The 25,885-nt window shown below is 34.6% G+C and overlaps 2 protein-coding genes across 2 annotated transcripts; one reads left to right on the forward strand and one right to left on the reverse strand.

Annotated features, from left to right (window-relative positions):
- Window positions 1-17,205: 17,205 nt before the first annotated feature.
- LOC120626280 (retinol dehydrogenase 13-like) lies at window positions 17,206-18,655 on the reverse strand. Its single transcript, XM_039893726.1, has one exon. The coding sequence runs from the start codon at window positions 18,422-18,424 to the stop codon at window positions 17,471-17,473; it is 954 nt and encodes a 317-aa protein (XP_039749660.1). The 5' UTR covers window positions 18,425-18,655; the 3' UTR covers window positions 17,206-17,470.
- A 1,069-nt stretch (window positions 18,656-19,724) lies between these two features.
- Window positions 19,725-24,499, forward strand: LOC120626472 (retinol dehydrogenase 11-like). The gene is made up of 4 exons (XM_039893998.1): window positions 19,725-19,772; window positions 20,487-20,562; window positions 20,807-20,853; window positions 22,666-24,499. The coding sequence occupies exons 1-4, from the start codon at window positions 19,725-19,727 to the stop codon at window positions 23,494-23,496; spliced, it is 1,002 nt and encodes a 333-aa protein (XP_039749932.1). The 3' UTR covers window positions 23,497-24,499.
- Window positions 24,500-25,885: the final 1,386 nt, after the last annotated feature.

The raw sequence follows: 25,885 nt of genomic DNA on the forward strand, positions 1-25,885 counted from the left end.
CACGGCGCGAGGGTTCACAGGCAGTCTTTTATTATGATTTTTCGCATAAAAAAGTACGTCTTTTAACCATAAGGCAGTCTAAGTACATATTTTAATGAATTTGAAGTATGAAATTAAGGAGATGAATTAAAATATATTCTGTACGCCTCTTTTTTTTATACTCGCAAGTAGGTAGTTACTAATTTCACTAAATAATACAACAAACTAAATAATTGATCATGATTACATTTGGTACAGTGTTATCCTGCAGTAAAACATAAACTCATTGTGAACGAAGTTACGGGCGACAAGTATGTGTACGTAAGTTTAATCATGATTAGGGTATATCTGAACAAATAGGAGCCGCGACGGAACGAAGACTCGTGCTATTGAATGTCTTCATATAAATAATAATATACAAGCATATAAGTAATACTTTTGCGAAAAAATATGTAACTCGTCATTTTGTGGCGGCGGCCATCTTGACCAATTCACCTTTCAAACAAAAAACAAATAAATCAAAATCAGTTCAGCCGTACGGAAATCCGATTCCACAGATAGACACACATACTTACGCACATACACACACTCATACACACACTCTAACACACACACACACATATACAAACACTCGACATTCATCGATTTAGATAGATCGTGGACTGAGCGTGGAGTGGTACGGCCGTAAGCATGATGGAGCCACGACATAAAGAGAGCGATGGAAGGTAAATGGGTGGAAAAGAGTAAGGACCAGGCTAAAAGGCTAGGCTAAAGTATGGGGCTGGTTGTTACTTGTCATACAGAAGAACGAACTCAAAACCCCCTTGTTACTTTGTTGATTTTTGCTAATTAGGTGAAAATAGACCATTTTTTTGTGTTCCATGTACTGTCATGAAGTGAAATAAAAGAAACTCGAGTTAGCACATATTATGACCTGCGCGATTTCTTTATTTTACGCTGGCAATATCGGTCCCATAATATAATTCGACCAAATATGAATGAGTGAACTATGAGTGGAACAATTTTATACGTCTCTATTGCCCTACAACACTTTGTGTATTACTGTCTCATATATTTTGTGTTTTAGATTCGTTTCGAAAGACATTGCAATGTCAACTTGCAACAAAGGCTCTCCAATACTAATTATTTTTTGACATTACTAATCCTGAGTTAGTAATTTACCCTCAAATATTGGTGGGTTAAAAATTTAAAAATATAACTTATTAGTTTCTAAGGCTGGCCGCAGACACTCGTTTTTCGTATTCAATTCCCAAATGCGTAAATTCGATTTGGTTTTCCGTAAGACTAGCGCAGACTTTAGTTTTTGACACCGGTCAGAAAAGTGAATATGTGATTCAGTTAATGTATTTTATATTGATTCTATGTATCCGAAATTCAAATTCTAAATTCTAAATTCATTTATTTCAAGTAGGCCTACTTTATAAACACTTTTGAAACGTCGAGTATGTTTGTTTGTAGTGACTCTACCACCGGTTCGGAAAGCAGATTCTACCGAGAAGAGCCGGCAAGAAACTAAGTAGTTGCTCTTTTCCAACATCAACATTTATAATCATTTTTCTATATTGCGGGAGATGAGAGCGAAGCTGGCTGCTTCCAATCTACCTTGTCATTAAGAAATTGATCAAATGTATAGTAACCTCGCTGGATTAGATGTGGTTTTACACATTTTATAAATGTATGTATTGGTAGATTTTGTAAAAGCGTATACTCAACCCAACAAAGGAGTTCTGCACCTTTCGCAGACGATATGCAGATATCACTAATTTATGACCGTTTCTGGTAAGTCGATTGTTAATATCAGCTTTTTTTTTATAAAGAGTAATATTTTGTGTCACAAAGACTATATTATCATGAATATATTGCGAAACTACTGTAAGGATATTTTATTTATTTATTTAAACATCTTTATTGCGTAATAAAGGAGAAATAACAAATATACTTAAAAAAAAATTTAAAGCAAAAGGCGACCTTATCACTAAAAGTGATCTCTGCCAGGTAACCTTAACGATAGTACACAATAATACATGAGAGACGGGAAATCGCAATTAAAATAAACAATACATACATTTACACACTTAAGTACATACTACTTATAACTAATATAATAAATTATTAAAAGAGATAAATAAAATAAGATATAAATATATATACAATAATAAATGTTTATATATATTTACTATAGATACATAAGTACACATATACGAACAACAAATTTATAATGACAAATAGTGATGTCTAACACGGCTTTTGAAAATAGCTAGGGATTTAGAGCGACGAATATCGTCAGGGAGTGCATTCCACAGCGTTGCAGCTTTTATTGTGAAGGATTCCGAGTAACTTTGAGACTTACATTTCATGATTCGGAGAATATTCTCCCTAGCAATATTCTCCCTGCTTTCTGAGTCCAAGGCCGTGGGTTCGATTCCCACAACTGGAGAGTGTTTGTGTGATGAACATGAATGTTCTTCAGTGTCTGGGTGTTTATCTGTATATTATAAGTATTTATGTGTATTATATTTAGTGTATTCATCAGCTATCTCAGTACCCATAACACAAGCTACGCTTACTTTGGGGCTAGATGGCGATGTGTGTATTGTCGTAGTATATTTATTTATTTATTTATTTATTTAGCAGAACGCTGAGATCCTTGAGACGGATACGGGCCAAGGAAATTAAAGCGTTGTTTAAGGTAGAGTGGTGTCCAAGGATGAAAAAGAGTAGAATACAGGATTGAAAGGACATGCAGATTACCTATTTGCTTAAATTTTTCACAAAGCGATCCGTGTGATCCAAGTTTATATATTGATTGTACAGCTCTTTTCTGTAGGAAAAATTTTCAATATCGGCAGCTTTTCCACACAACAAGATTCCATATGACATAATACTGTGATAGTATGCAAAATAAACAGGCCGAGCTATTTAAACATCGGTAAGCTGTCTAATTTTCGTAATTGCAGATTCAGATGTCCGAACATGAAAAACAAATTCGGAAATCGAATACGGAAAACGAGTGTCTGCGGCCAGCCTAACGTAAGGCATAGTTGTAATTTATATCTACAATTTTTTTTTTCACTTATATACACCATGTGGTTTGTTTCAGAGGCAAGTTCTATAAAATGGAAAGAGCATGCATTGGAAGAGCAATTGTAACTAACGAATGCCCTCCGTGAACTCAAGTCATTCAAACAAGTAAATGCAAAACCACTGTGTGTAAAAGATGACAGTGAAGTGGAATTGAGAGTAATTATTGCCAGAACTCCCAGCTGAAGGGCGTACTAGCATACTAAAACAAAACAGTGCACGCACTCTGGTCATAGAGGAGCGCGATTTTGTACTATAGAGGTCATAATATGTGTTTAATTTTGCCCAAACTGTGGTTGGAGATAGAGCACAGAACTCCTCAGCGGATAGCGGCAAACCCCTCATTTAAGGTTTAGCGATAATGAAACTTAATTTTTTTTTAGATCTACAACTAAATTTAATGTCACATAAAAAAACAAAATCAAACGCAGACGAAGTCGCGGGCAACAGCTAGTTAAATATAATATTAAATATAAAACCTTGCTTCTTAAACTAGCCCACTATGGTATCAAAAACGTTGCACTAAATTTGGTTGCCTCTTATCTCAGTTTCCATAAAAGACATTAAGTCGCAGGGGTCAGCTACGTCAATGGATGTCCCACAGGGTTCAATTTTGGGTCCCTTTCTATTTTTGGTGTATATAAATGATCTACCACACCATGTCAGTGAAACCTTTGACATTGTACTGTTTGCAGATGATACATCTCTAATTTTTAAAACTGATAGAGGTAGAGATAACTCTGACGATGTAAGCCGTTCTTTGTCGCATGTGTCGCACTGGTTTACGGCCAATAATTTACTTTTAAATTCAAAAAAATTGCAAAATGCAAAAGAATTTATTTTACCAAATGTAAAGGTAGTTAATAAAAATATAATAATAAATGGAGAATCACTAAAAATGGAAGATTCCACAGTTTTTCTGGGCATGACCTTAGCTTGTAAGGTAAACTAAGCTCGGCTGCCTATCGCCGTCAGGAAAATTAGACAGATTACTGACGTAGAAACAGCAAGACTTGTTTACTTTGCGTACTTTCATAGTGTGATGTCTTATGGGATCTTATTATGGGGCAAAGCAGATAATATTGAAACTATATTTATATTGCAGAACAGAGCTGTACAGTCAATTTATAAACTTAAATCACGTGAATCCCTCCGTGAAAAATTTAAAGAAATATGTATACTTACGGAAACCTCACAATATATTTATAACAATATAGTATTTGTAAGACAACATATTAGTCTATATAAACAAAAGTGGATATAAACAGTCGACTTACAAGAAATGGTCATAAATTAGTGACATCTGCATCTGCAAGTCATTTGTGGGATTGATTATTGAGTAGTAGCTTTTATAATATGATTCCTAAGGTAATTTTGGACCTAACAATGCATAAGTTTAAATAATGTGTTAAAACACATTTATAACAGCGAGGTTATTATACAATCGATGAATTTCTTAATAACAAGGTTGTTTGGAAGCATCCGGCTCCGCTTTCATCTCTCACAAGATAGAAAAATGAATTTTAAAATGTAAATTGTTTATATTGGAAAAGAGCAACTGCTGAGTTTCTTGCCGGCTTCTTCTCGGTAGAATCTGCCTTCCGAACCGGTGGTCGAGTCACTACACACAGACAGACTTGACGTTTCGAAAGTGCTTAGAAAGTGCCTACTTGCAATAAATGAATTTTGATATTTTTTTTTTGTGCCCTGTGTACTGTACTTTTTAGCCCTAGGTACCTACAACATGGCTCGCTTTGAGTTATTAGGAAATAAATGCAACTGTACTCAGGAGATACTTATGGCTGGCTAACCGAAAATTAATAAATGTATTATCTTCCAACAAGTTAGAGAAATGCCTCTAGCAGTGCACAACTGTCATACCAACCCCTTCACCCTTATATTTTACCTTAACAAGTTAGCCTTAATTACAAACAATTATGATTTCTGACAAGTTAGGTAGAGGCTTCGGTCCTATTTTGAACCGTTACTTTGATCACTCGGGGACTAATAGATGTTCACCGGGGGCTGCTTAGATTATCTTATTAGGTAATAATTTGAATAGTGAAAATGTTATATTTGCCTAACCCAAATATGAAACGAATGCTGATATTTTAAAGTCTCTCAAGTTTATTAAACTGGTCTTCAGTTAAGTTAACATAGCTTGCGTCAGCGTTATCAAGAATAGGAAGGATGAGAGTCTGTGCTAACCTAATCTTGATAAGAATAGGAGTTATTGTTCATAACATAAGTAAGTATAAAAATATATAACTAGAATTATAGGTACATCTGACCTCTAATTCCCGTTTCTTTATAGGGACTTAATCGAAACTGTATCAAATGCTCTGGGGAGGTCTCCTATACAATGTTTATTAGATAAGCTACTGAGGTTGAAAGTAGCAGATTAGCTACTGGGGTTGAAGGTAGAAGAGTGGCGTTATCTGCCGATTTATTTCTTCTGAAACCGAATTGATACTTTGAGATGATTGTTCAAGATTATTAATTAGTCTTTTATTTACAACCATCTCCAATGAATTTGGTAAAACTCCAAGCAGTGAATTTAGGCAACAGTTCTAAGGTGTGTCCTTCGGTCACGATTTGTTTACTAGGCATATGAATACGGTTTTCCAAATTTCGGGAAAAGCTCCGGTTGAGATGCTTATTGCTTACGTTTAATATAATAGTTCGAGGTTTTATGATTTCATTTATAATTTGTTCGACAAAGTCAATATCAACGTTATTAATAATAATGATAATATTTTTTTTTATTTGGTAACCCATCTACACTATTCTACAGAATTAGAAATATTCTAGAGAATCACTATTCTCTAGAACACTTAAAAACTAAACTTAATCAAATTTTGAATTGAATTAGAATTCTTGAATTTTTTTGAATTTTTTGAATTTTGAATTTTGAACTTATATGAAATATTAATATAAAATATACAAAAAGTTACAAATTAAAATTTCTGCCTCCAGGCAGCCCTACGTGGAGTTTAATATAAAGCTTGTGAATCGGAGAGTCGTATCTATTTATTAATGCTTTCAGAAACGTTATTTTTATCAAGGATGCTATTCGTATGAGCCCTCGCGAACATTTCTGATACACTACGATAACGTGGTAAGCCCAACAGTATTCTGAAACCATCGTTATTATTTCCCGGGGCTTTTTTGTTACAAATTTGCACGATTAATGCTTCTCTTGGGCGTTTGGCTAACTATAGAAAAAAAGTTAATGTTTTGCTAAAAAAAGGTAAGCTAATTTTATTGGGGTTTTTTTTTTAAATCTTTTCTCTCATTTGTGCCTTAATGTAGCATAACATTCACCACTCTTAGTCAGTGAGTGCATCCTGTCTCCAGATTTTTCAGGTTTAGTAGTTCTACTGGCTCTGACCTAGCTTTTTTTGTATAGCTTAAAATTGGCTTTTAGGTTACGTAGAACCCTGTTAGAGAAGTTGATTTTGCTGTTATATATCGCATAAGACCAGGTGTTGTCCACGGTCTTATGTTATTTTTAAAACAGCATAAGTTTGTCATCATATTGTGGTTATTAATTACGCCCATCAGCAGATTAAAGGATAGTGACTGCCTCATTAATGTAATTGTAGCTTGCAATTTCGGACCAGTTTGTATTGAAATGTTCGTTTTTATTTGCACCTATTTTTCTTTTACACCTTTTGCGGACTGTGAGCAACTATGCCAGAAACTTGAAACTAGTTTTGACCATACTGGACCAAACTAGGGCCCACCCTCTTTGGCAGTATAATACATGTTCTGCCTTGAGGCATAAATACTATGGATTGATTGCAAAGCTAGGTGATAAAATGTTTATGTTAATGACGCCGCATAGAACTCAGTTTGGTTGGTCTTTTACCGAATTTATCGAGAATCCGCATCCAAGGATCTAAGGATTCTAGAAATTTGACAGATTGTTAGTCATAGTTAGCATTACGCGTCCTGCATAGACTCACTGTATGAATATACTATGCATATAACTGCTCCACTATTTTGATTCCTAATCATGCTGGTATTATTCGAGGTATTATAGCCAGTGATTTGATGTATGATGGAGAAGAAAAAGTAAAAATTAAATATGGAAAATTGACAATTCAATTTAACATTTATCAAAACGCTCTTCGAAACGATTATTTAGAGATTTAAATAGAGTTCGAAATCTCAGATTAGAGACTATTAAGTCTCGTGGAAGTGTGACCCCAAAGATCGTTATGCGGGATAATGAGCTGTCCACTCAGCCTCCCTTGTAATATGTAAATTGAATTCGGCTTTCTCCGTACATACGGTCGTTCTTGTCAGCAATTCCTTTATTGTTTGATATTTGCATTTTTAATTTATGCAAGCACACTTTCACCGTGTTCAGCCAGTATTAAATACCTACGGTGTGAAAATAAATGATAAACGAAGATTTTAACAAAGCTTTTATGCTATCTGTTACCTGTGACTTAACCGCACAATATATATTATACTCAACCTACGCTGTCTGTCTGTCTAGAATCGTTAAATTCAAAAGTGCTCAATAACTTTTATTTGAAGATGTTTATAATAGATGGAAGTTTTATCATCATGATTATCAACACACAAGGGAGCACGGGTTTTTTTAGAATAAGAAGCAATTAGGCTGTAGACCACCACGTTGATTAAGAACTCAGGCATGCAGGTTTAAATACCATGTTTTTCATTACTGTCAAATCAAATTATATTTAACGCACATTACTCCGAAAATTAAGAAGGTTTATGCCGGACGTTACACGTTACACCGGACGACACAAAACTTTTTCATAGGAGATTCATAGCGCGAACGCCGGTTTTAGTTATTTGGGCTATAAAAAATTACACACCTTACAATATTTCGGACAGACCCGATTCGAGCCCGTCCGTAGCCGAATATGCCAAACCGTGGGGAAGTCAAATCTGAAATATAATATAGCTAACAATTATTTCGCTTCTCTCTTGAGAGATTTGACTGACAGTAGGTATCACATGTTCGTGTATTATATCAGCGATATAGGTGTCGTCCAGATTTGGACGCTGTTGGCGACATGCGACAAGGACGCGGTTGTGTCGCTCTATCGGATACTTGTTCACCGAAGCTGGAGGTTGTTACTTGAACGCTGAACATTCTAAAATACGAAATGCCCTTAAATATTAACATATACCATCTTACCTTGAATTTAATCTGTTCTATATGAAAAATAATGTTGGAATTTAAAAGTTAACATATAATAGTATCTTTATATTAAATAATATAAACTAATTTTTAAATAGTTAGTAATACTTTATAAAAATGTTCTATCCAGTCTTACCGACTTTAAGTGACGGACTTTGTTCTTCCTCTTCTTTCCCTGGGCTTGTCTTCATACTTGGTCGGCTGGAACCTTCCGTTGTAGTAGTGCCACTGATACGGCTCCCGGCTGGGTCACTCCAGCCAGCCGAGCTCACTCCAGAAGCTTAGCAGATCGCCAAGCGATTCAGGCAGTGATGCTGGGAAGGCAAGGTATACTGCGTGTTGGTCTGCTACTCCTCTTCATCGGAGCATTACGTGTGTCGATGTTTCATCTGCTTCCATACATGCTCTGCACAGAGGACTGTCGGTTATACCTAAAATGAAAAGGTATTTATTTAATTGGCAATTGGCAATGCCATGCTTACTGCCGTCCTTAGTTTGTTCCGACTTAGTTTTAGTAGTTTGGTTGTCAGTCGTGTGCTAAGGTTTGGAAAAGTCTCCTTTGTGTGTTTTGCACTCGTTTGCTTTAATCCATAGCTCTGATTGTGTGGATTATTGGACGGACCTTTTTATTTTCGGTACTGTTGAATATATGTATTTTAACAAGCGCAACAATGTGCAGTTAAATTTGTTCGCCAACGAATCCACGTGTTAAAAAAACGAAATTCTAATTAAGTAGTTCGTTTGTAGATACAATTGTAAAAGTAGCTTTTATAACATTAAATTAAAGACAAATATTGACGCCGCAAAAAAACTCCGCAGGCTTCGCAGCTAAGTGGTTTCCTGGAAGATTATGCTAATTCTATTAATTAGTGTCGAGTCGCACAGTGGAGAAAAATACGTCGGCTGGCGGTGAGTTATGGATGACATTAATATTGTCAGCACTTCCCTCGCTAACCGCCTATTTACCAGCGTGGAACTAATCCCAACAGTTAGGTAGCACAAAGGTTTCAGACGTCTGGTCTTGGGAAATATTATTAGCTTATTATGACGTGTATGGTTAGTGTTTATGCATACACAAACACTGAACGATATATAAACGCACAACCTAAACCGCTGGGCATATAACCTCGAAACTTTGAGAATAGATTTCTTTATAACCTACTAAAAAAGTTTATTTTTAAAATTCATCCCCATGGATGTTAAATAGGGGTTGGAAGCTCGACATTTTTCAAGTTGTATCCATGACACTTGGTTCTTTGACTTTTTATTTAAAATAATTAAGAAATGTGTTTTGCACGGTTTTTATGTATCCCGAAGGGCAATATTGCATGGTGTAAGCTGGAATTTGATGAGTTTGTCAGTGTTTCTTCCTTTTCATCTGTATACAAAGCGCCCCAATTCGCAATATAGAATATTTAGAAATTACACCCCTAAAAGAGTGAAAAAATACAACCCCCCATGGTGGTATTTTTTGCGAAAGTTGGTTGACTCGAAACTTGGTACACATACTTCAATTAAAATTATAAGAAATGGGTATCACAGTTTTTTTCAAAGTCATCACCTGTATATAATACTAATATGTATTATATAGGGTCATTATGTTATGTTCAATTACCATTCGGTACCATACAACTACATTCACATTGTAAATATAGGTATATCCATGTAATTGGGATTTGGGCTTTTGGTTAGAAGTAAAGAATGGTATTCCAGTTTTTCACAGTTAATTATTTTAAATAAAACAAGTAGTCAACTTCAAAAACTACTAGTAAGTAGCTAACTTCAAAAACTCAAAAAGTTCTGCAATGATCGGGCTGAAATTTTAGCATGATATATAATGCGCATCAAGGATTGTTTTTATCTATTTTTCTCAACCATTCAATCACAATGTGCCACAGCGAAGCGTGGCAGGGTACAACTAGTAATATTATAAAACTAAGAATTGAATTGAGAGGATTGTAAGGAATTCCGACTATTATTAAGAACAGGAACATCGCTTCAAATCAAACATTGCTTTTATCTTTGACCAGCTTGTTCACGCAAATTCGTCCGAGTTTTAAAGAATCGTCGTCGAGTCATTATGCAATGTCTATCTCCAGGGTTCAAGGTATATTGGTGCAAAACTTTCTCAAGATCGGTCTTGCAGCGAAGCTGTTTAAAAATAGCACTTTTTTAACCATCTAGACGAAGGATATGTCCTTATTCTATGTTTGTGCCTAATTCCAACAAGGTCGACGAAGGTTGAGCCTTACATACATAATAAACAACAAACAGACAAGTTTTCGCAATCTAGATTACTACGGTGTCATCTTACCTGTTATACGTTTCACTTCCTATCACATTATTTACTATTTATTTTAATTCTATAGTTTGAGGTATGTGTGAGAGTTTAGCGTACTTCAGTTTGAACGTCGAACACCAAATACTAATCATTTAACCAAGACAATACCTGCAATTTTCTTATAAAGATTTGCGGAAATGTTTTTTTATAATATGTGGCATGTGTGTACATATTATAAAGCAACGTTTATTCTTAAGTCATTGCGTTGCTGCGGTCTGCTGAGGATTTCTGTACTCTGCATTTTATAATATCGAGTAGATTTTCAAAATATTTGGGCAGAACTAAACTGATGATACAACCTTGCCAATAGAAAATATATTTTATAAAATCAGTTGAGATATGGCTGACTTATGGTGTAATATCGTCTACGGTGGGTCGCCGACCCGTATATAAGTCGAGGTGATGGCGAGGCCCAGGCACATAAGTAGCGCGCCACATCTAACTTTTCTATAGAATAAACAGGCAGGGCGCTCACTAACAGCGTCCCGGCACGGGCGTCGTAAAGTCGAAGAGGTGGTGTGGTGCCTCTTCTTAGATTATGGGTGTAAGTACCCAAAATCGGTCAGTAACTTGTATAAGTGCAAGTGATTCTTCATCCTAATGACGACATGTTGAATGTAACTTCTAAAGCAAGCATAACCGCTGGCGACTCGATTCGGTCTAAAAACTGCGCTCTGAGAGTACCGTCGCGACGTTCCATCGACTGAGTATGAAAGCTGAAGCGTCGTAAAGTCTTTCATCCCTTATCCCGCAGAAACCCTACTTTTTGGCATAAAAATAGCATAATAAAGTGTTGACTGGGCGTATCAGCTATACTGAAATCCATTCAGTAGTTTCCAAAAATGCGCTAACAGACAGACTAAAATAAAAAAAAATCGGCTGGTCTATCGATACTTAAGCCTCTCCTGAATCTCCCCTGATTAAAATATTCCAATAAATATCGACGATAGACAGTTTTATTATAAGTATTCAACCCCACATTTCACTCTCTTAGGGGTGGAATCCAGAACAAGCCGATTTCCTAAAGGGTTTCATACCACATATATACGCTGCGGCAAGTTATACAGAAGGTATAACCAGCCACTGCTTAGCATTTGTTGACTATGAGAAAGCCTTTGATTCAATGAAAACTTGGGCTGTGTTAAGGTCTCTGCAGAGATGCCGAAATGACTACCGGTATATCCAATGATGAAACAATTTAGGCCCGTCTTGGAAATTGAATCCAGTACATGGTAATCCATAGTAGAACATCCTTACCATTATACCAATAAGGCAGTTATCCTGTTAATTAGCCTCTGCCATGTTTAGTTAATGCCGTGGAGAAAAATACGTCAGCTGGTGGTGAGTTATAGAAGACATTAATATCAACCGCACTTCCTCTCACTTACCGCCCTGCACCGACTTGGCTGTTTACTCCAGCCGCTGAAACAAATATTAAAAACATCTCCGACAAAATAAATTGTAATGAAAGTCCTCATTTGTAATCTTTTTTTTTATTTAAGTTGTGCCAATATTATTCATGAACAAATAATCAAAATTGGTATTCTATATAGTAGAAACTAATAACTAGTTACAATAAATAGTTTTTATGGGCTAGTTCTTTTAAAATTTCATCATCTTCATAATAAAATAAAAATATGGAAGTCAACTGTCCTAGGTTAATAAAATCCCAACAAGCTAAAAAATCTGTAAAATTGTTCAAAACATAATCTATACTTATAATAAAACTGTAACTGGAAGTTTTCTGTACATTTAATATATTTTGAAAAATTTGATTGTGGGATGCTTTATAATCGATACCGAGTCCAAAAAAAATTTTTGTCTGTCTGTCTGTCTGTCTGTCCGAGCATCACGTGAAAACTACTGAACGGATTTTAATTAAATTTGGTGTCACACAACATTAAATAAAGAAATCGCAGTAAGGATCTTAGTCTTGGCACGACTTTATCTAGATTTTATTACTTTTTAGAGCGAGAACACTAACATATATAAAGCTAATCGTTCGACTATTTCTTCTTGTAAACTTGTAAGTGTAAGTATAAAAGCCAGTCTAGTCTTATCCAGAGTTTTCCTTTAATTTTATATTAAAAGCAGAAGGGAAGGCATTTGCCCAGCAGTGGGACGCTATAGGCTAGATTAAAGAAGATGTATCCCTACGTTGGATTTTTGCAATGACAGTCGATTTTTTTATGTACCAATTAGATAATGGGACGTCTAAACAAGCTATATTTTACAACAATTTGTGGCTGCAATTATTGGCAAACATTGCCCAGCCATCAAAAAAACATTTTAGTGCATTTTATGGCTGAGCAATCAATTGCAGGCTACATGTTGCAATATGGCTGCAATAGTATGGCCTTTGAATCAGAACCCTTTAATGAGCCACACAATCCAGCAACAATGGCCGACGAAATGACGCTCATCGCAGCCGCTTACATTGTTTTGGCAGAAAAACGAAAAAAAATGACACGAATGTGGATTCGACCCTACCTAAGTAGTATTTTACAAGAATGTCTAAGAGCGACTTCGAATGTGACTTGTGAACAGAATTGGACCAAACATACAAAGGCAAGATACAAACATGAGGAATGCAATACCTGTAACTACAAGATTAGCAATAACTCTACGGTGTTTAGCGACTGGAGATTCTTTCAAGAGTTTAATGTACCTTTTCAGAGTGTCCGCTAATTCAATTTCAACTATTGTCCCAGAGTCCACGTCTCGCAGAAAGTGAAACGCAAAGTACTTCACGTCGCAAGGGAGAAAGGGACGCGCATATGTAGTAAAACAGAACAACAATATAGATGGCCCAGATATATTGCAGTATTTTCGATTGCGACGCGATCGTTCGGCCACACTCCGGCTACACATAAAAACATTTTGACATACCAAAAAATAGGTGTTATTAGTCTTTTCTAATACATACCAACCCTCGCAAAAAATAAATAAATAGTAGCGTATATTTTATGTTCAAGGATTAGTTTATTTCAATAGAAGATGAATATTCAGCTCATTTGAACATGCATTTAAACTGAATTCGGGTTGTTGCGTGACATTCGAAAAAAATACGAGTATTTCTTTTTAATGGAAAACTTACATGATTGCAATTCTTTGCTAAAACATAATGTAACTGCACAAATTTTGAAAATACTGACTTTACTTTTGATGTGAAGTTTATTATTTACCATACAGATGCGCAAGTACAAGATCCAAAGTGTGATCAAGATTGTCAAACTCTGGCGAAACCCTGACAATAAAAATATCTACGATGGGGTGGTCTTTGTTTATCTTTTAGGGTTGTACCACTTAGCGAAACTATAATTATATTCGTATGTACGTTTTTACAAGTGCATCAAAAGTACCAAGTTCCATAAATATAACATTAAAATTCGTAGAGTATCATACCAACTTTCAATCCCTGTTAAACCCTCTTGGGGATGGATTTTTAAAAGATCCTTTCTTAATGCGAGTTTACGTCATAAAATAAATCTACTGTCAAAATTTCAAAGACTTAACCCCATCGGTTAAGGCTTTACGTTGATATTTCTGACAGTGAGAGTCCTATGTATTATATCGTTTTTTTTGTGTAGTGGGAGGCTACGGCCGTGGTTATATACAACCCCACCGACAAAGACGTGCCGCTAAGCGATTAAGCGTTCCGGTACGATATCTCGTAGAAACAAACCGAATAGGGGTTTAATATAACTGCCACATAACAGGTTAGCCTGCAACCATGTTAAACTGCATCATACTTATTATCAGGTGAGAGTGCAGTAAAGGGCTAACTTGTAGTAGAATAAAAAAAAAGATTTTAGTTTTCATAATAGCGAACGCTTAACTTTCGCCATTCAAAAAATGTTCTACCAATGAGGGAGAATTTTCACGTAGTATTGTAATAATAAACATAACAATCAAATTAACACTGTAACACCTGCCATGGTTTACAAATTTATTGGTTTATATCGAATTCCGGTACATTTTCAAATTATATTGTTTTAAATAAGTACTTCGCGGTATAACCAAATTGTATTTAAATTAGCCTATGGCTACTTGTATATACAGTGATCGGACTACATACATACAAATATTAATATATATATGTGGTAGTGCCAGAAAAAAATTGGTCTCCTGGTTAGAATGTGTGACTAAATAAGATTCTCAGGTTGAACCCAAACTATTTATTATTTAAAAACATTTTAAGTAGCTACTCTGTGATGTCAACCCTATTGGCCAGCACGATTTTATTCAGAAAGCTTTTGTTCACTGTTATAATTACTAAGATATTATTATTCTGAAAGCGATTAATTGTTAAAGTTTTCAATCCGTAACGTGCTGGATTTTTATTTATTTATAGTCTTTATTTTTACACCACCAGACAGACACCTCATCTACGTAGTAGGATACAAAGGGTAGCCTTATCACTAAGTAGCGAACTATGCCAGGATTAGGATTAGGAAAACTAAAAAGAAAACGAAAAGGGGGGGATGCACTTGTAAAAACGTACATACGAATAACTAGATATAATAATAATATATAAACCAGGCTACACATATACAACAATACTATTGATAAATATAAAAAAACAACCTATACATATACTTTATCATACCTTAAATATTTAAATATGAGTAAGAGTAAATAAATAAAAGTAGTCTTTATTGAGCGTGATAATGAACAGAATTTTTAAATATGTTATTCATTGCACAATTCACAATTCAGTACCTTTAACAGTGAAAAATTGCTTGTAAAACAAAAAAAAACTCTCTATATGGGCCTATATTCATATATTTGAGTTACGTTATTGTTCACAAAAAAAGAGTGCCGTGTAAAGCTAATAAATTACAATGACGGATTTTGTTTTTAAGTGTGGTACATCATTGTTGGAAAGTTGAAGCCCATTTTTAGGTGGGTTTGCCTCACTGTCCTCTCATATAATTTAGAGCCATCTCTTCTTTTAGAATGTGTGACTAAATAAGATTCTCAGGTTGAACCCAAACTATTTATTATTTAAAAACATTTTAAGTAGCTACTCTGTGATGTCAACCCTATTGGCCAGCACGATTTTATTCAGAAAGCTTTTGTTCACTGTTATAATTACTAAGATATTATTATTCTGAAAGCGATTAATTGTTAAAGTTTTCAATCCGTAACGTGCTGGATTTTTATTTATTTATAGTCTTTATTTTTACACCACCAGACAGACACCTCATCTACGTAGTAGGATACAAAGGGTAGCCTTATCACTAAGTAGCGAACTATGCCAGGATTAGGATTAGGAAAACTAAAAAGAAAACGAAAAGGGGGGGATGCACTTGTAAAAACGTACATACGAATAACTAGATATAATAATAATATATAAACCAGGCTACACATATACAACAATACTATTGATAAATATAAAAAAACAACCTATACATATACTTTATCATACCTTAAATATTTAAATATGAGTAAGAGTAAATAAATAAAAGTAGTCTTTATTGAGCGTGATAATGAACAGAATTTTTAAATATGTTATTCATTGCACAATTCACAATTCAGTACCTTTAACAGTGAAAAATTGCTTGTAAAACAAAAAAAAACTCTCTATATGGGCCTATATTCATATATTTGAGTTACGTTATTGTTCACAAAAAAAGAGTGCCGTGTAAAGCTAATAAATTACAATGACGGATTTTGTTTTTAAGTGTGGTACATCATTGTTGGAAAGTTGAAGCCCATTTTTAGGTGGGTTTGCCTCACTGTCCTCTCATATAATTTAGAGCCATCTCTTCTTTTAATTATTTAATAATTTATAATTGTAAATAATGTTCAGAGTTTTGTAAATCTTGAAGTAGGTAACTATCGCGGTCGCATGCACTTTAACGCCCCGACGCGAACGTGAGGAAACCTGCATGCCTGAGAGTTCTCCATAATGTTCTCAAAAGCGTGTGGATCATTCAATCCGCACTGGGCCAGCGTAGTGGACTAAGGATTATTTATTAGGGATTATTAAGATTTGAGGTGAAGGGAAATATCGTTGGGAAACCTGCTGGGTTGGTAATTGGTTGATAGTATGACTAATAACAAACCAACCCTTGAAAGGTAGGACGGTATCTTCTATCCAAAAATAATCTTGACAGACTTTTATAGTTTTTGTTGTTTTAGAAAGCAAGAAATAAGTAAAATTTAACATATCTAGTATAAATATACTTTGTATAAAGTATCTACTAATCTTATACAAATGTATAAGATTACTTAAAATGACGGATTATTTTATACAAATGTATAAGATTACTTACCAACTTAAAAATGTTGGAGAAAATATTTTTTTCTTGCTTTTTAATTGTTGGTTTTTATGTCAAAAATGTTGTCATTAAGTGTAACTTATACTTTATTATATAGTTCCAGTGGCCAGCCGTGGTCTTAATTTTTTTTATTCGAAAGTTATTCGTAGTAAGTCGAGAGTGTACTTAGTTATGTTTGATAAAAATCGGTCCAATATGGCCCCCGCCACAAAATGACGATTTACATTTTTTTTACGCAACTCAATATGGGTTTCAAACGAAAGGGCTTAACTAGTAGAATTATGTACACTATATTAAAAGTCAGAGGTTTTTAAATATTAATTTATTTTTTTCAAATTAAAATACTTTTGTAGTTTCAATAACTACCTACTATCCCAAATTAACACGAATTAAATAGAGGTTCAAAGTACATATTACATCGTATTTTAACGCACACTATAACCGTGACTGTGAAGTCACGGTTATAATTAGACAGTATTTGAATATTTGTGAAGTCTCAGCCGGTCACCTTGAAGACCGGACCTTGTTTACTATGGACTATTTGATGGTCATTGATGGATGACTAAAACTTACTTTGAATCACATTTTTATATTATAATTTACTATCTTCTCTGTTTCTTTCCAAAGTCTCGTTGCAATGTCTGGATCTTGAGATGTTTTAGATGGCTTATTTTCTTGACAATTACTAAAATATCTACCGGTTACGTCTTGCACTTCTGATGACACAGCTAAGTAGATAGACGTCTGTGATGCTTCCCAAACACTCTGGTAAATAAAATTAAGACACATTTCCACTAGATACCGAATTATGCTATTGTTAATGTTCCTAAATATATTTGTTACTGCGACACCGGGATGTAGAGCATTAACTGTGACACCATTACCTTTTAACCTTTGACTTAGCTCAAGTGTCATTAAATTTAAATACAACTTGCTGTTTGCGTATACTAAATAATCACTCCAGTATTTTTCCATGTTTAAATTTTCGTAGTCTATTTCCCCATATTTATGAATAGCAGAAGAAACATTCACTATTCTACTCGGAGCGGATGATTTCAAAAGTGGCAATAATAGATTTGTTAACAAAAATGGTCCAAAATAATTCACTTGCATTCCCAAATGATTTCCATCTTCAGTCTTCCTGTTTCCAAGTCCACCAGCACCGGCATTGTTGATAAGAACATCTAAACGTGATTCGGTTTTATAAATACCATCACAAAATTCACGCACAGAACGGAACCTAGATAAGTCAAGATGGCGATACAAAACATTTTTATTTCCAGTGCACTCGATGATTTCTTCTGCCGCTTTTGTACCTCTTGAAATGCTTCGGCATGCAATGATTACTCGAGCGCCACGGTCTGCCAAATTTTTAGCCGTCTCAAACCCTATACCACTATTACCACCCGTCACAATTACTACTTTTCCCACCATATGAGCACTTGAACGACAAACACCACAAGTTATTTTTTGATATAACTTTAATGTGAAAACCACTAACACAAAAACAAATACGACTGTCCATATGATCATATTAACTAATATCACTTTTCAAGTGCACCGATTTAAACTTGTCACACTATTGATTTGTTTCAATTTATAATAAATATATCTAACTAACGTTATCACGTAGCGAGGTCGTATAGTCATAAATATTATGTCACGATCAGTAGCAACCGCGTATCTTTTCGTGGAGCAGCATTTTATAAGATAAGACGATCGTTTATCTGTGTAGATAGTAAGAAACAACGACGACTATTAAATTATGAAAGTGTCCGAGTAACGTGTGCTCATTATTTACGGCACCAATAGTAGCCAAGAATGCGTACGCGACGCAGTCTTCCGTGTGTATAACAGCTATCACTGTTTTTGTAATAAAACTCGATAACATGATTTATTTCTTATAATTTTGTCAGATTTTTTGACCCTGATCTAACTTTGATAAGTACCGTCTCGTGACTCTACTCTACTCTTTGTGTTGCGTGTGTGTGTATGCGTAACGAATAGTAGATGTGCTTCAATTTATTATATAATGCGCTTAAAAAGGATTTCCACACCTTCGTAACTAAGAGATGAGAGGTACTCAACGATATTTTTTGCAGGCTTGTACGTTTAAGGGATTTATATTGAGCTTCTTATAAATCTAATTATCCCGAACTTGATTACCGTTGGAATTAATTACGGGCAAATTTAGTCCTGGCAGGATGTGTTTTGGCTACAATATCTTTACGAAGACTGTCTGACTGTGAAGAGTATGGCAGAGTAGTAGTAAAGTAAGGGAGTATGCTTTTTTAAAAATGTTCAGCTTTCTTACTGAAAGCAGCTCAGATATGCTGTACAGCTGTGTAGTGGGAAACATATAATTTTTAAAAAGCATTAATTTTAGAAGAGAACGTTGAGCTCTCTCTAGATCTAAAAACGTTGTTTTAGCAGCCCCGCCCCACGCAGGAGGCTGTATGTTCAATGATCTTTCAGTCTTTGTAATTGTTTTAATGAGCTTTATTTATTATATTATTGGTATAATATCATAATAGTAACACATATCAATGTATTAGTAAAATTATAAAAACATAATTTTTATTTAAAAAAGAGAAAAAATAATAAATTTCTACTTTTTTGCCAGTTCCTCTTAGTTCTCGGAGTCTTAAGTATAGCTTTATATTTTAATTCATATGTGAATTTTTAATAAGAATAATAATAAGAAAGTGTCCATAAATCCGCACTGGGCCAGCGTGGTTGACTAATTTTTACCCTCTATCTACGTTTACTTAAGTAACTTCGAAACAAGGACCATGATGAAGTAACTCCTATTGATTCAATTTTGCGTAGAAGAATGGGGACAGAAACAGTATCGAAGGCCTTTTTGAGGTCTAGAAATACTGTGAGTCATTTGTTTTTTTTATCTAACTGTTCTGTTATCAAACCACTGAGAGCTAGGCAGGATAGCATCTTCAGTAGATTTTCCACGTCTGAAACCATATTGGGAATAAGATATAATTTTACGTTGGTCCAGATAAAGAGTTGTTATTTATTTTTTCTAATATTTTTGAGATAACAGGCAAGACCTAGATGGGTCCATACTCATTCGCTCTCATCATCACTGTTCCCACCTTATACATCGTTTTCAGCGCAGCAGGAAATATACCCCTGTTAAAATAAAGATTAGCAAGATATGCAGTGATAGGAGAAATGAGCCTATTAGCATTTTTCACATATTCTATTTGAGTGTTATCCCAACCAAATGCACTTCCCGTTCTTAGGTTCATAATAATGACACTGACTTTATGAGAATCAGTTTCAAAGATGTCAAAAGTATCGGGTATAGGTTTACTGAAGTTAGCAAAACAGTAATTATATAATTATTTTGTATGTAAAATGTGTATATCGTGTTTTGTTTCAAGCTGATTGGAGTGATTTTTCGTTAAGTGTGATTGTGTATGTTATTTTAACAATGAGTTGCAGTTATATCTAGAATTCATTAAAGCGTCGCATTTCTATATTTATGACAAATTAGATTAATGGTGTCTCAAAAGGCAAACAGTCATATTTTTTGTAGGTGTGGTTTTTGGGATTTACTTTTTATTGCAATTTTCAGGGAATTCTTCCATCAAATTCAGAGATACAACAAGTAAAACTCTATGCATTGCCAGCTAAGTACCTTCAACCTAAAGGTGATCTAGAGGTTTTCTTATACGAAGTTATGTATTTGAGTGGGTCCCTAAAGTCCATATAGTTTGGAAATAAAACTAGACCCCGTAGGTGGCGCTACAATTAGGTTCTAGGTTTTTCAACATATTAAAAACGGCAATAACCGATTTGGTGATAACAAGTCATGTGATTGATTAAAATTTTTTATTAAGTTGATATGACCTTGTGCACATGCCTACCGTACCTACCGTCGTGTTTGACTCGAAGTGGACACGGTGACGGAAGAAAGTATCATAGTAAATTATCATAGTAAAGTATCATAGTTAATTTTTTTTAGCTAGCAGCTAAGCAGATGTGTAGATAAACCAATATTTCTTTTTTTTCATCTATAGTCCGAGCAGTTACAATACATAATTATATTATTAAAAAGAAAACAAATCAATAGTTATGAGATACGCAAATGTGTATATATGTGTAATTGCTCTCAAAAATTACCAAGGCACTCAAAGATTCTGTTTGCCATATCATAATACTTTTTGACGCCCCAAGGAATAAAGTAGTAAAGTGCTATTTCCACTATTTTAATGTTTTTTTTATTTTCGGCATCTGATTTTTTGAGGGTCATATAACTCTAGCCACTGCTGGGTGCCCCCTTGTAGAATATGCTGCGCAATCGCTGACTTATGTGCTTCATTGTCTCTAACCGCTTTTATATGTTCGGTGACACGTGTGGCTATGGATCTATAAGGATTCCTTGGCTTGGCAAATAAGGAGCTTCAACTGCATACCAACAAAGAGAACAAGAAAGCGGGTAGTTAGATTTTCCCCGTAACGTCCAATTCGACATCTCGCACCTCTGCAGTCGCATTATGGTTCACATACTGATGGTATTACCCGTTGAACTTTTTTTAGAAAGACACTAACATGCTTCAGTACACTTATTTTGGGCTCTGGATTCATGTGATACCTCGCGAAAAAAGTCAAGAAACAAGACTATTTTTTTTTTATTTCTGGACACTCTATTTCTCTAGTGCCTATTTTAAAATATCCTTATATAAAATTAGCATTGTCTAAAATAGTTTTATATCATGATCATATGAACCCATTAACAACCCACGGCACGGATCTGCTCCAACAGTGAGAAGGGGTTAAGGCCGTAAACCACGCTGGCCCAGTGCGGATTTATGGACACCAAACACCTTTGTGAACATTATGCAGAGCTTTCTGGCATACCGGTTTCCTCACGATGTTTTCCTTTACCGTTGGAGTAAGTCATATTGGAATTGCTTAAAACTTTAAAGGTTTAACATTTATTTTCACTGCGTTAGATAGCATAACATTCAGCAGCAGCAATATAGATGAAGAAAGCCAATATTCAATAAATTCGATAAAGATAGAAAACTCCCAAGGTTTCATTCAATTCACGTCCTACAAAAACAAATAACCGACTTTGCAGCCTATGTTACTCTCCTTCCTCCTCTGGACTAATAAGTAGAGATTGTTGAAATGACGCAGAGAAACATGTGATTCCCAAGTTATTGTACCTACTGTACTTACTGTAGTACAAGTATTTTTTTTTATTTCAGTAACGAGACTTATTCACCGCGGTAACACAACGAGCTTAACTACTGACTGAATAAAAACATCGATCCAAAAAAACCCGGAAGTTACAATTTCAGTTTAGGCTGCTTTTTAGGTATGGATACTTATAAGTTAAATGATTACATCAAATGGCTTATGTACATGTGGTATCTTATATAAATAGCGTTTGCATTGAATTTTCCTGTACATTTAAAAGTAACCTTTATAACTTTAAAAGCCTATTTAAAAAACTCACTCAGCAGTGTCCACTTAGTCCTGTCGAGCGCTCTGCCACTATCGTGTTGCAGATGCAAGCTCAATCTATCTTAACAAAAAAATAATGAGACATTGATTAATTATTACATCAGTTCCGTTAATGGTATGACGCGTTAAATCATTACTTATTAGTTGCAGCTCGCAATTCCACAATGTTTCTAGTGTTATTTGTCGTAATTTTATTAATTATTATTCTCGTAATAATTTTATGGACTTACTGCAAAGTCTCGTGTGGAATTTGCAAGTACAGCAATATTTTAGTGGGACAGGTAGTGATCGTGACCGGTGCTAATTCAGGAATAGGCTTTGAAACAGCCAAAGACCTCGCTCAGAGAGGTGCTCGGGTTATTTTAGCCTGCAGAAATTTAGAGCGAGCCACAAATGCAAAGCAGAGAATAATAACCTCTTCGAGAAATAAAGAAGTTCATATTATTCAACTAGATCTGGAATCATTGACATCGATAAGAAAGTTTGTGGATAATATTTATGCGACCGAGAAACGACTCGATATACTGGTAAACAACGCAGGAATTTATTCAACTGAGAATAAAAGAACAGTTGATGGTTTGCTTTTAGGAATGCAAGTAAATTATTTTGGACCATTTTTGTTGACTTCCCTTTTACTGCCACTGTTAAAAAAGTCTGCACCAAGTCGCATAATTAATGTTTCATCATTTTTGTACGGTTTAGGAAGAATAGATTTCGGAAACATGAACATGGAAAGATGTTTTACAAAACATCAAGTTTATCGAAATGCAAAACTTTGTACTATGCTTATGACTATTGAACTAAATCGAAGACTCAAGGGCACCGGAGTTACAGCGAACTGTTTACATCCTGGTGTAGTTAACACGGAGATGGTAAACAATCTTAATAATATTTTGATAAGAACATTCTTAAGAGGACTTAAATCATTTTTTAAGAGTTCGTGGGAAGGAGCTCAAACGACTATATATTTAGCTGTGTCACCTGAGGTAGAAAAAGTAAGTGGAAGATATTTTAAAGATTGTCATTTAGCACAACTTAGTTCCAAAGCACTGAATTTGGATGTTGCTCGAAAGTTGTGGGATGAAACAGAAAAAATTACTAAATTCAAATAATGATTTCAAGATTGCGTGTGTGATATTTTAAATACTTTATCAAACAAGTAATTACTTTATATTGGGTAACTGGTATTTTCAACCATTGATTCAATGACGGATCGTTTTTGGCAAACTTTTTTTTCATTGGCACGTCAGATCACCTGTCATTGAATCAATGGAAGGTTGATAATCGGGTTCTATCGGATTTTGAATATAAATGTTAACATATCCTCATACAAAAATAATTATGCAAAGAGGACAGGAGACACACAAAAATATATCTATAGATAGAACATCTGTCAGTTATCTTTAGGTATATTCTTGGATTCAATGTTTTACTTTGGTATCCTCGGAACGCTTAATCGCTACGCGGCACGTCGTTTAAGATAGGCTGTTAACTGGCAACTTTTACATAAAAAAGGGCCGAAGCCTACCCAGATAAAATCTGAGCCTTTAAATCAATTTTTAGAGTTTTTATACGACAAACTCTTTTAAAGTTTGGCATTGTCTAACTATAAAAACATGCTAATGAAGAATAATTTAATATTCATATAACTGGCTCGTTAGGAAAATAAACGTTTTTTAATGTTTTTATGTTCTACGTCAAGAAAACTTAAAAAAACGCGCGCGGCACTTTCGTTGAAGCACAGCACTAGTACAGACATTATTATTGTGCTACGGTTCGAAGATTTGGAATAAGAGCACCTGATGACTGTTATAAGACTTTATTCTTCACATTAATTTCAAGTTTACAGGACACACTTCCAATCGCAGGTGACTGATAGCTGAGGTCACTAGGATTCACAATAAGGACCACTTGTCTCGTTTTTAAACTTGTTTCGTTTTTAAACTTGATGTGTGTCCGCTTTAATACCTTATGGGAGGCCTAGAACCTTCTTAACTCGGAAATCATAAACAAAAGGAAAGTTCCAGGAACGTTTCGAATTATGACTATCTCGGAATTACTTTACTGTTGTAGGAGTAGTATACATGTTTAAATTGTATTATTGTTTTATCAGTGTCATAGCAGACATGTTTACAGTAAAATATTGTATATTAACACCCATATTTGCATTTTTATTTACCTCTTCCCGAGTGGACCCGTGAAGTAAGAAAAATCAATTGTCAGCAATAAATTGTTGGTAACACAGTTCGTTGTAATGAAGATGAGAAAGAGTGTTGGTCCTAAATCTGCCTTCCTTATGAAACGTTCAACTCTCATCTATTAGATTATAATGATCTGGTAGTCGGACGACCGATTATACCTGTGACAATCCTTTTATTTCAAGTTCTCCAAACGAGGCAGAAATATTGGGGTAAAATAAAAGAAAGTTTTTTCTAAATTTAAGAATACGCCTAATAGGAGAATGTATCCTTGTTGTTTTGACTCAATTGATGTATGGTTGAAGAAGTAATTTTAAGACATCAGACTTTTATTGATTTAATCTTTAAACATATATAATATACATAAAACAATATTTGTAACTAAAGACAAATAATGTTTGTGAGATGAACCTTAATGTTTTTAGTATCTGGGTGTTTATCGTATATTATAAGTATTTGTGTATATTATATTTATAAAACTAACTACTAAGTTAGCTGATGAATAAACTTACTTAATGCTTACTTTGGGGCTATATGTGTGTAATACCGTAATATATTTATTTTATATCCCTTTAAAAGAGTACGATTTTCGATTTCAAATATCTTGGCCCACAAATATACGGGTTAGTCAGTTACGATAATTACGGTCAAGTTACGATAAAGTTAATGTCTTTATGACATTATTCTGATTTCAGTTCACTGACCTCTATTGTTATTAATGGACAGGCTGTTACGACTCTGTTTTTCTCTTCATCTGATTGAAGCCATTTGGCGCTGTACGCTATGAAGCTGCTTTATTACGGGCGTTCGAGGTACTAAAATTTTAAATAATAAATACATCCTCATAATATTATATTAAACATGTCGAATTTGGCGCTTCAAACGGGGACAAGAGTACAGCTATCATTAGGTCAGCCAGACTAGTTGTTATGATAGAGTTCAATAGCTTAATTGATATGGATGAAAAGTGTATCAGTGCATTAGTATTTATATTATCATTGTAGATAAAATGATAATAATAATAAATAAATAAATATACTACGACAATACACACATCGCCATCTAGCCCCAAAGTAAGCGTAGCTTGTGTTATGGATACTGAGATAGCTGATGAATATTTTTTTATGAATATAATACACATAAGTACTTATAATATACAGATAAACACCCAGACACTGAAAAACATTCATGTTCATCACACCAACATTTTCCAGTTGTGGGAATCGAACCCACGCCCTTGGACTCAGAAAGCAGGGTCGCTGCCCACTGCGCCACTCGGCCGTCAAAATGAACATGACATGAG

Source organism: Pararge aegeria, chromosome 9 (assembly GCF_905163445.1).
Source record: "Pararge aegeria chromosome 9, ilParAegt1.1, whole genome shotgun sequence".
In the NCBI taxonomy this organism is placed as follows: Eukaryota; Metazoa; Arthropoda; class Insecta; order Lepidoptera; family Nymphalidae; genus Pararge; species Pararge aegeria.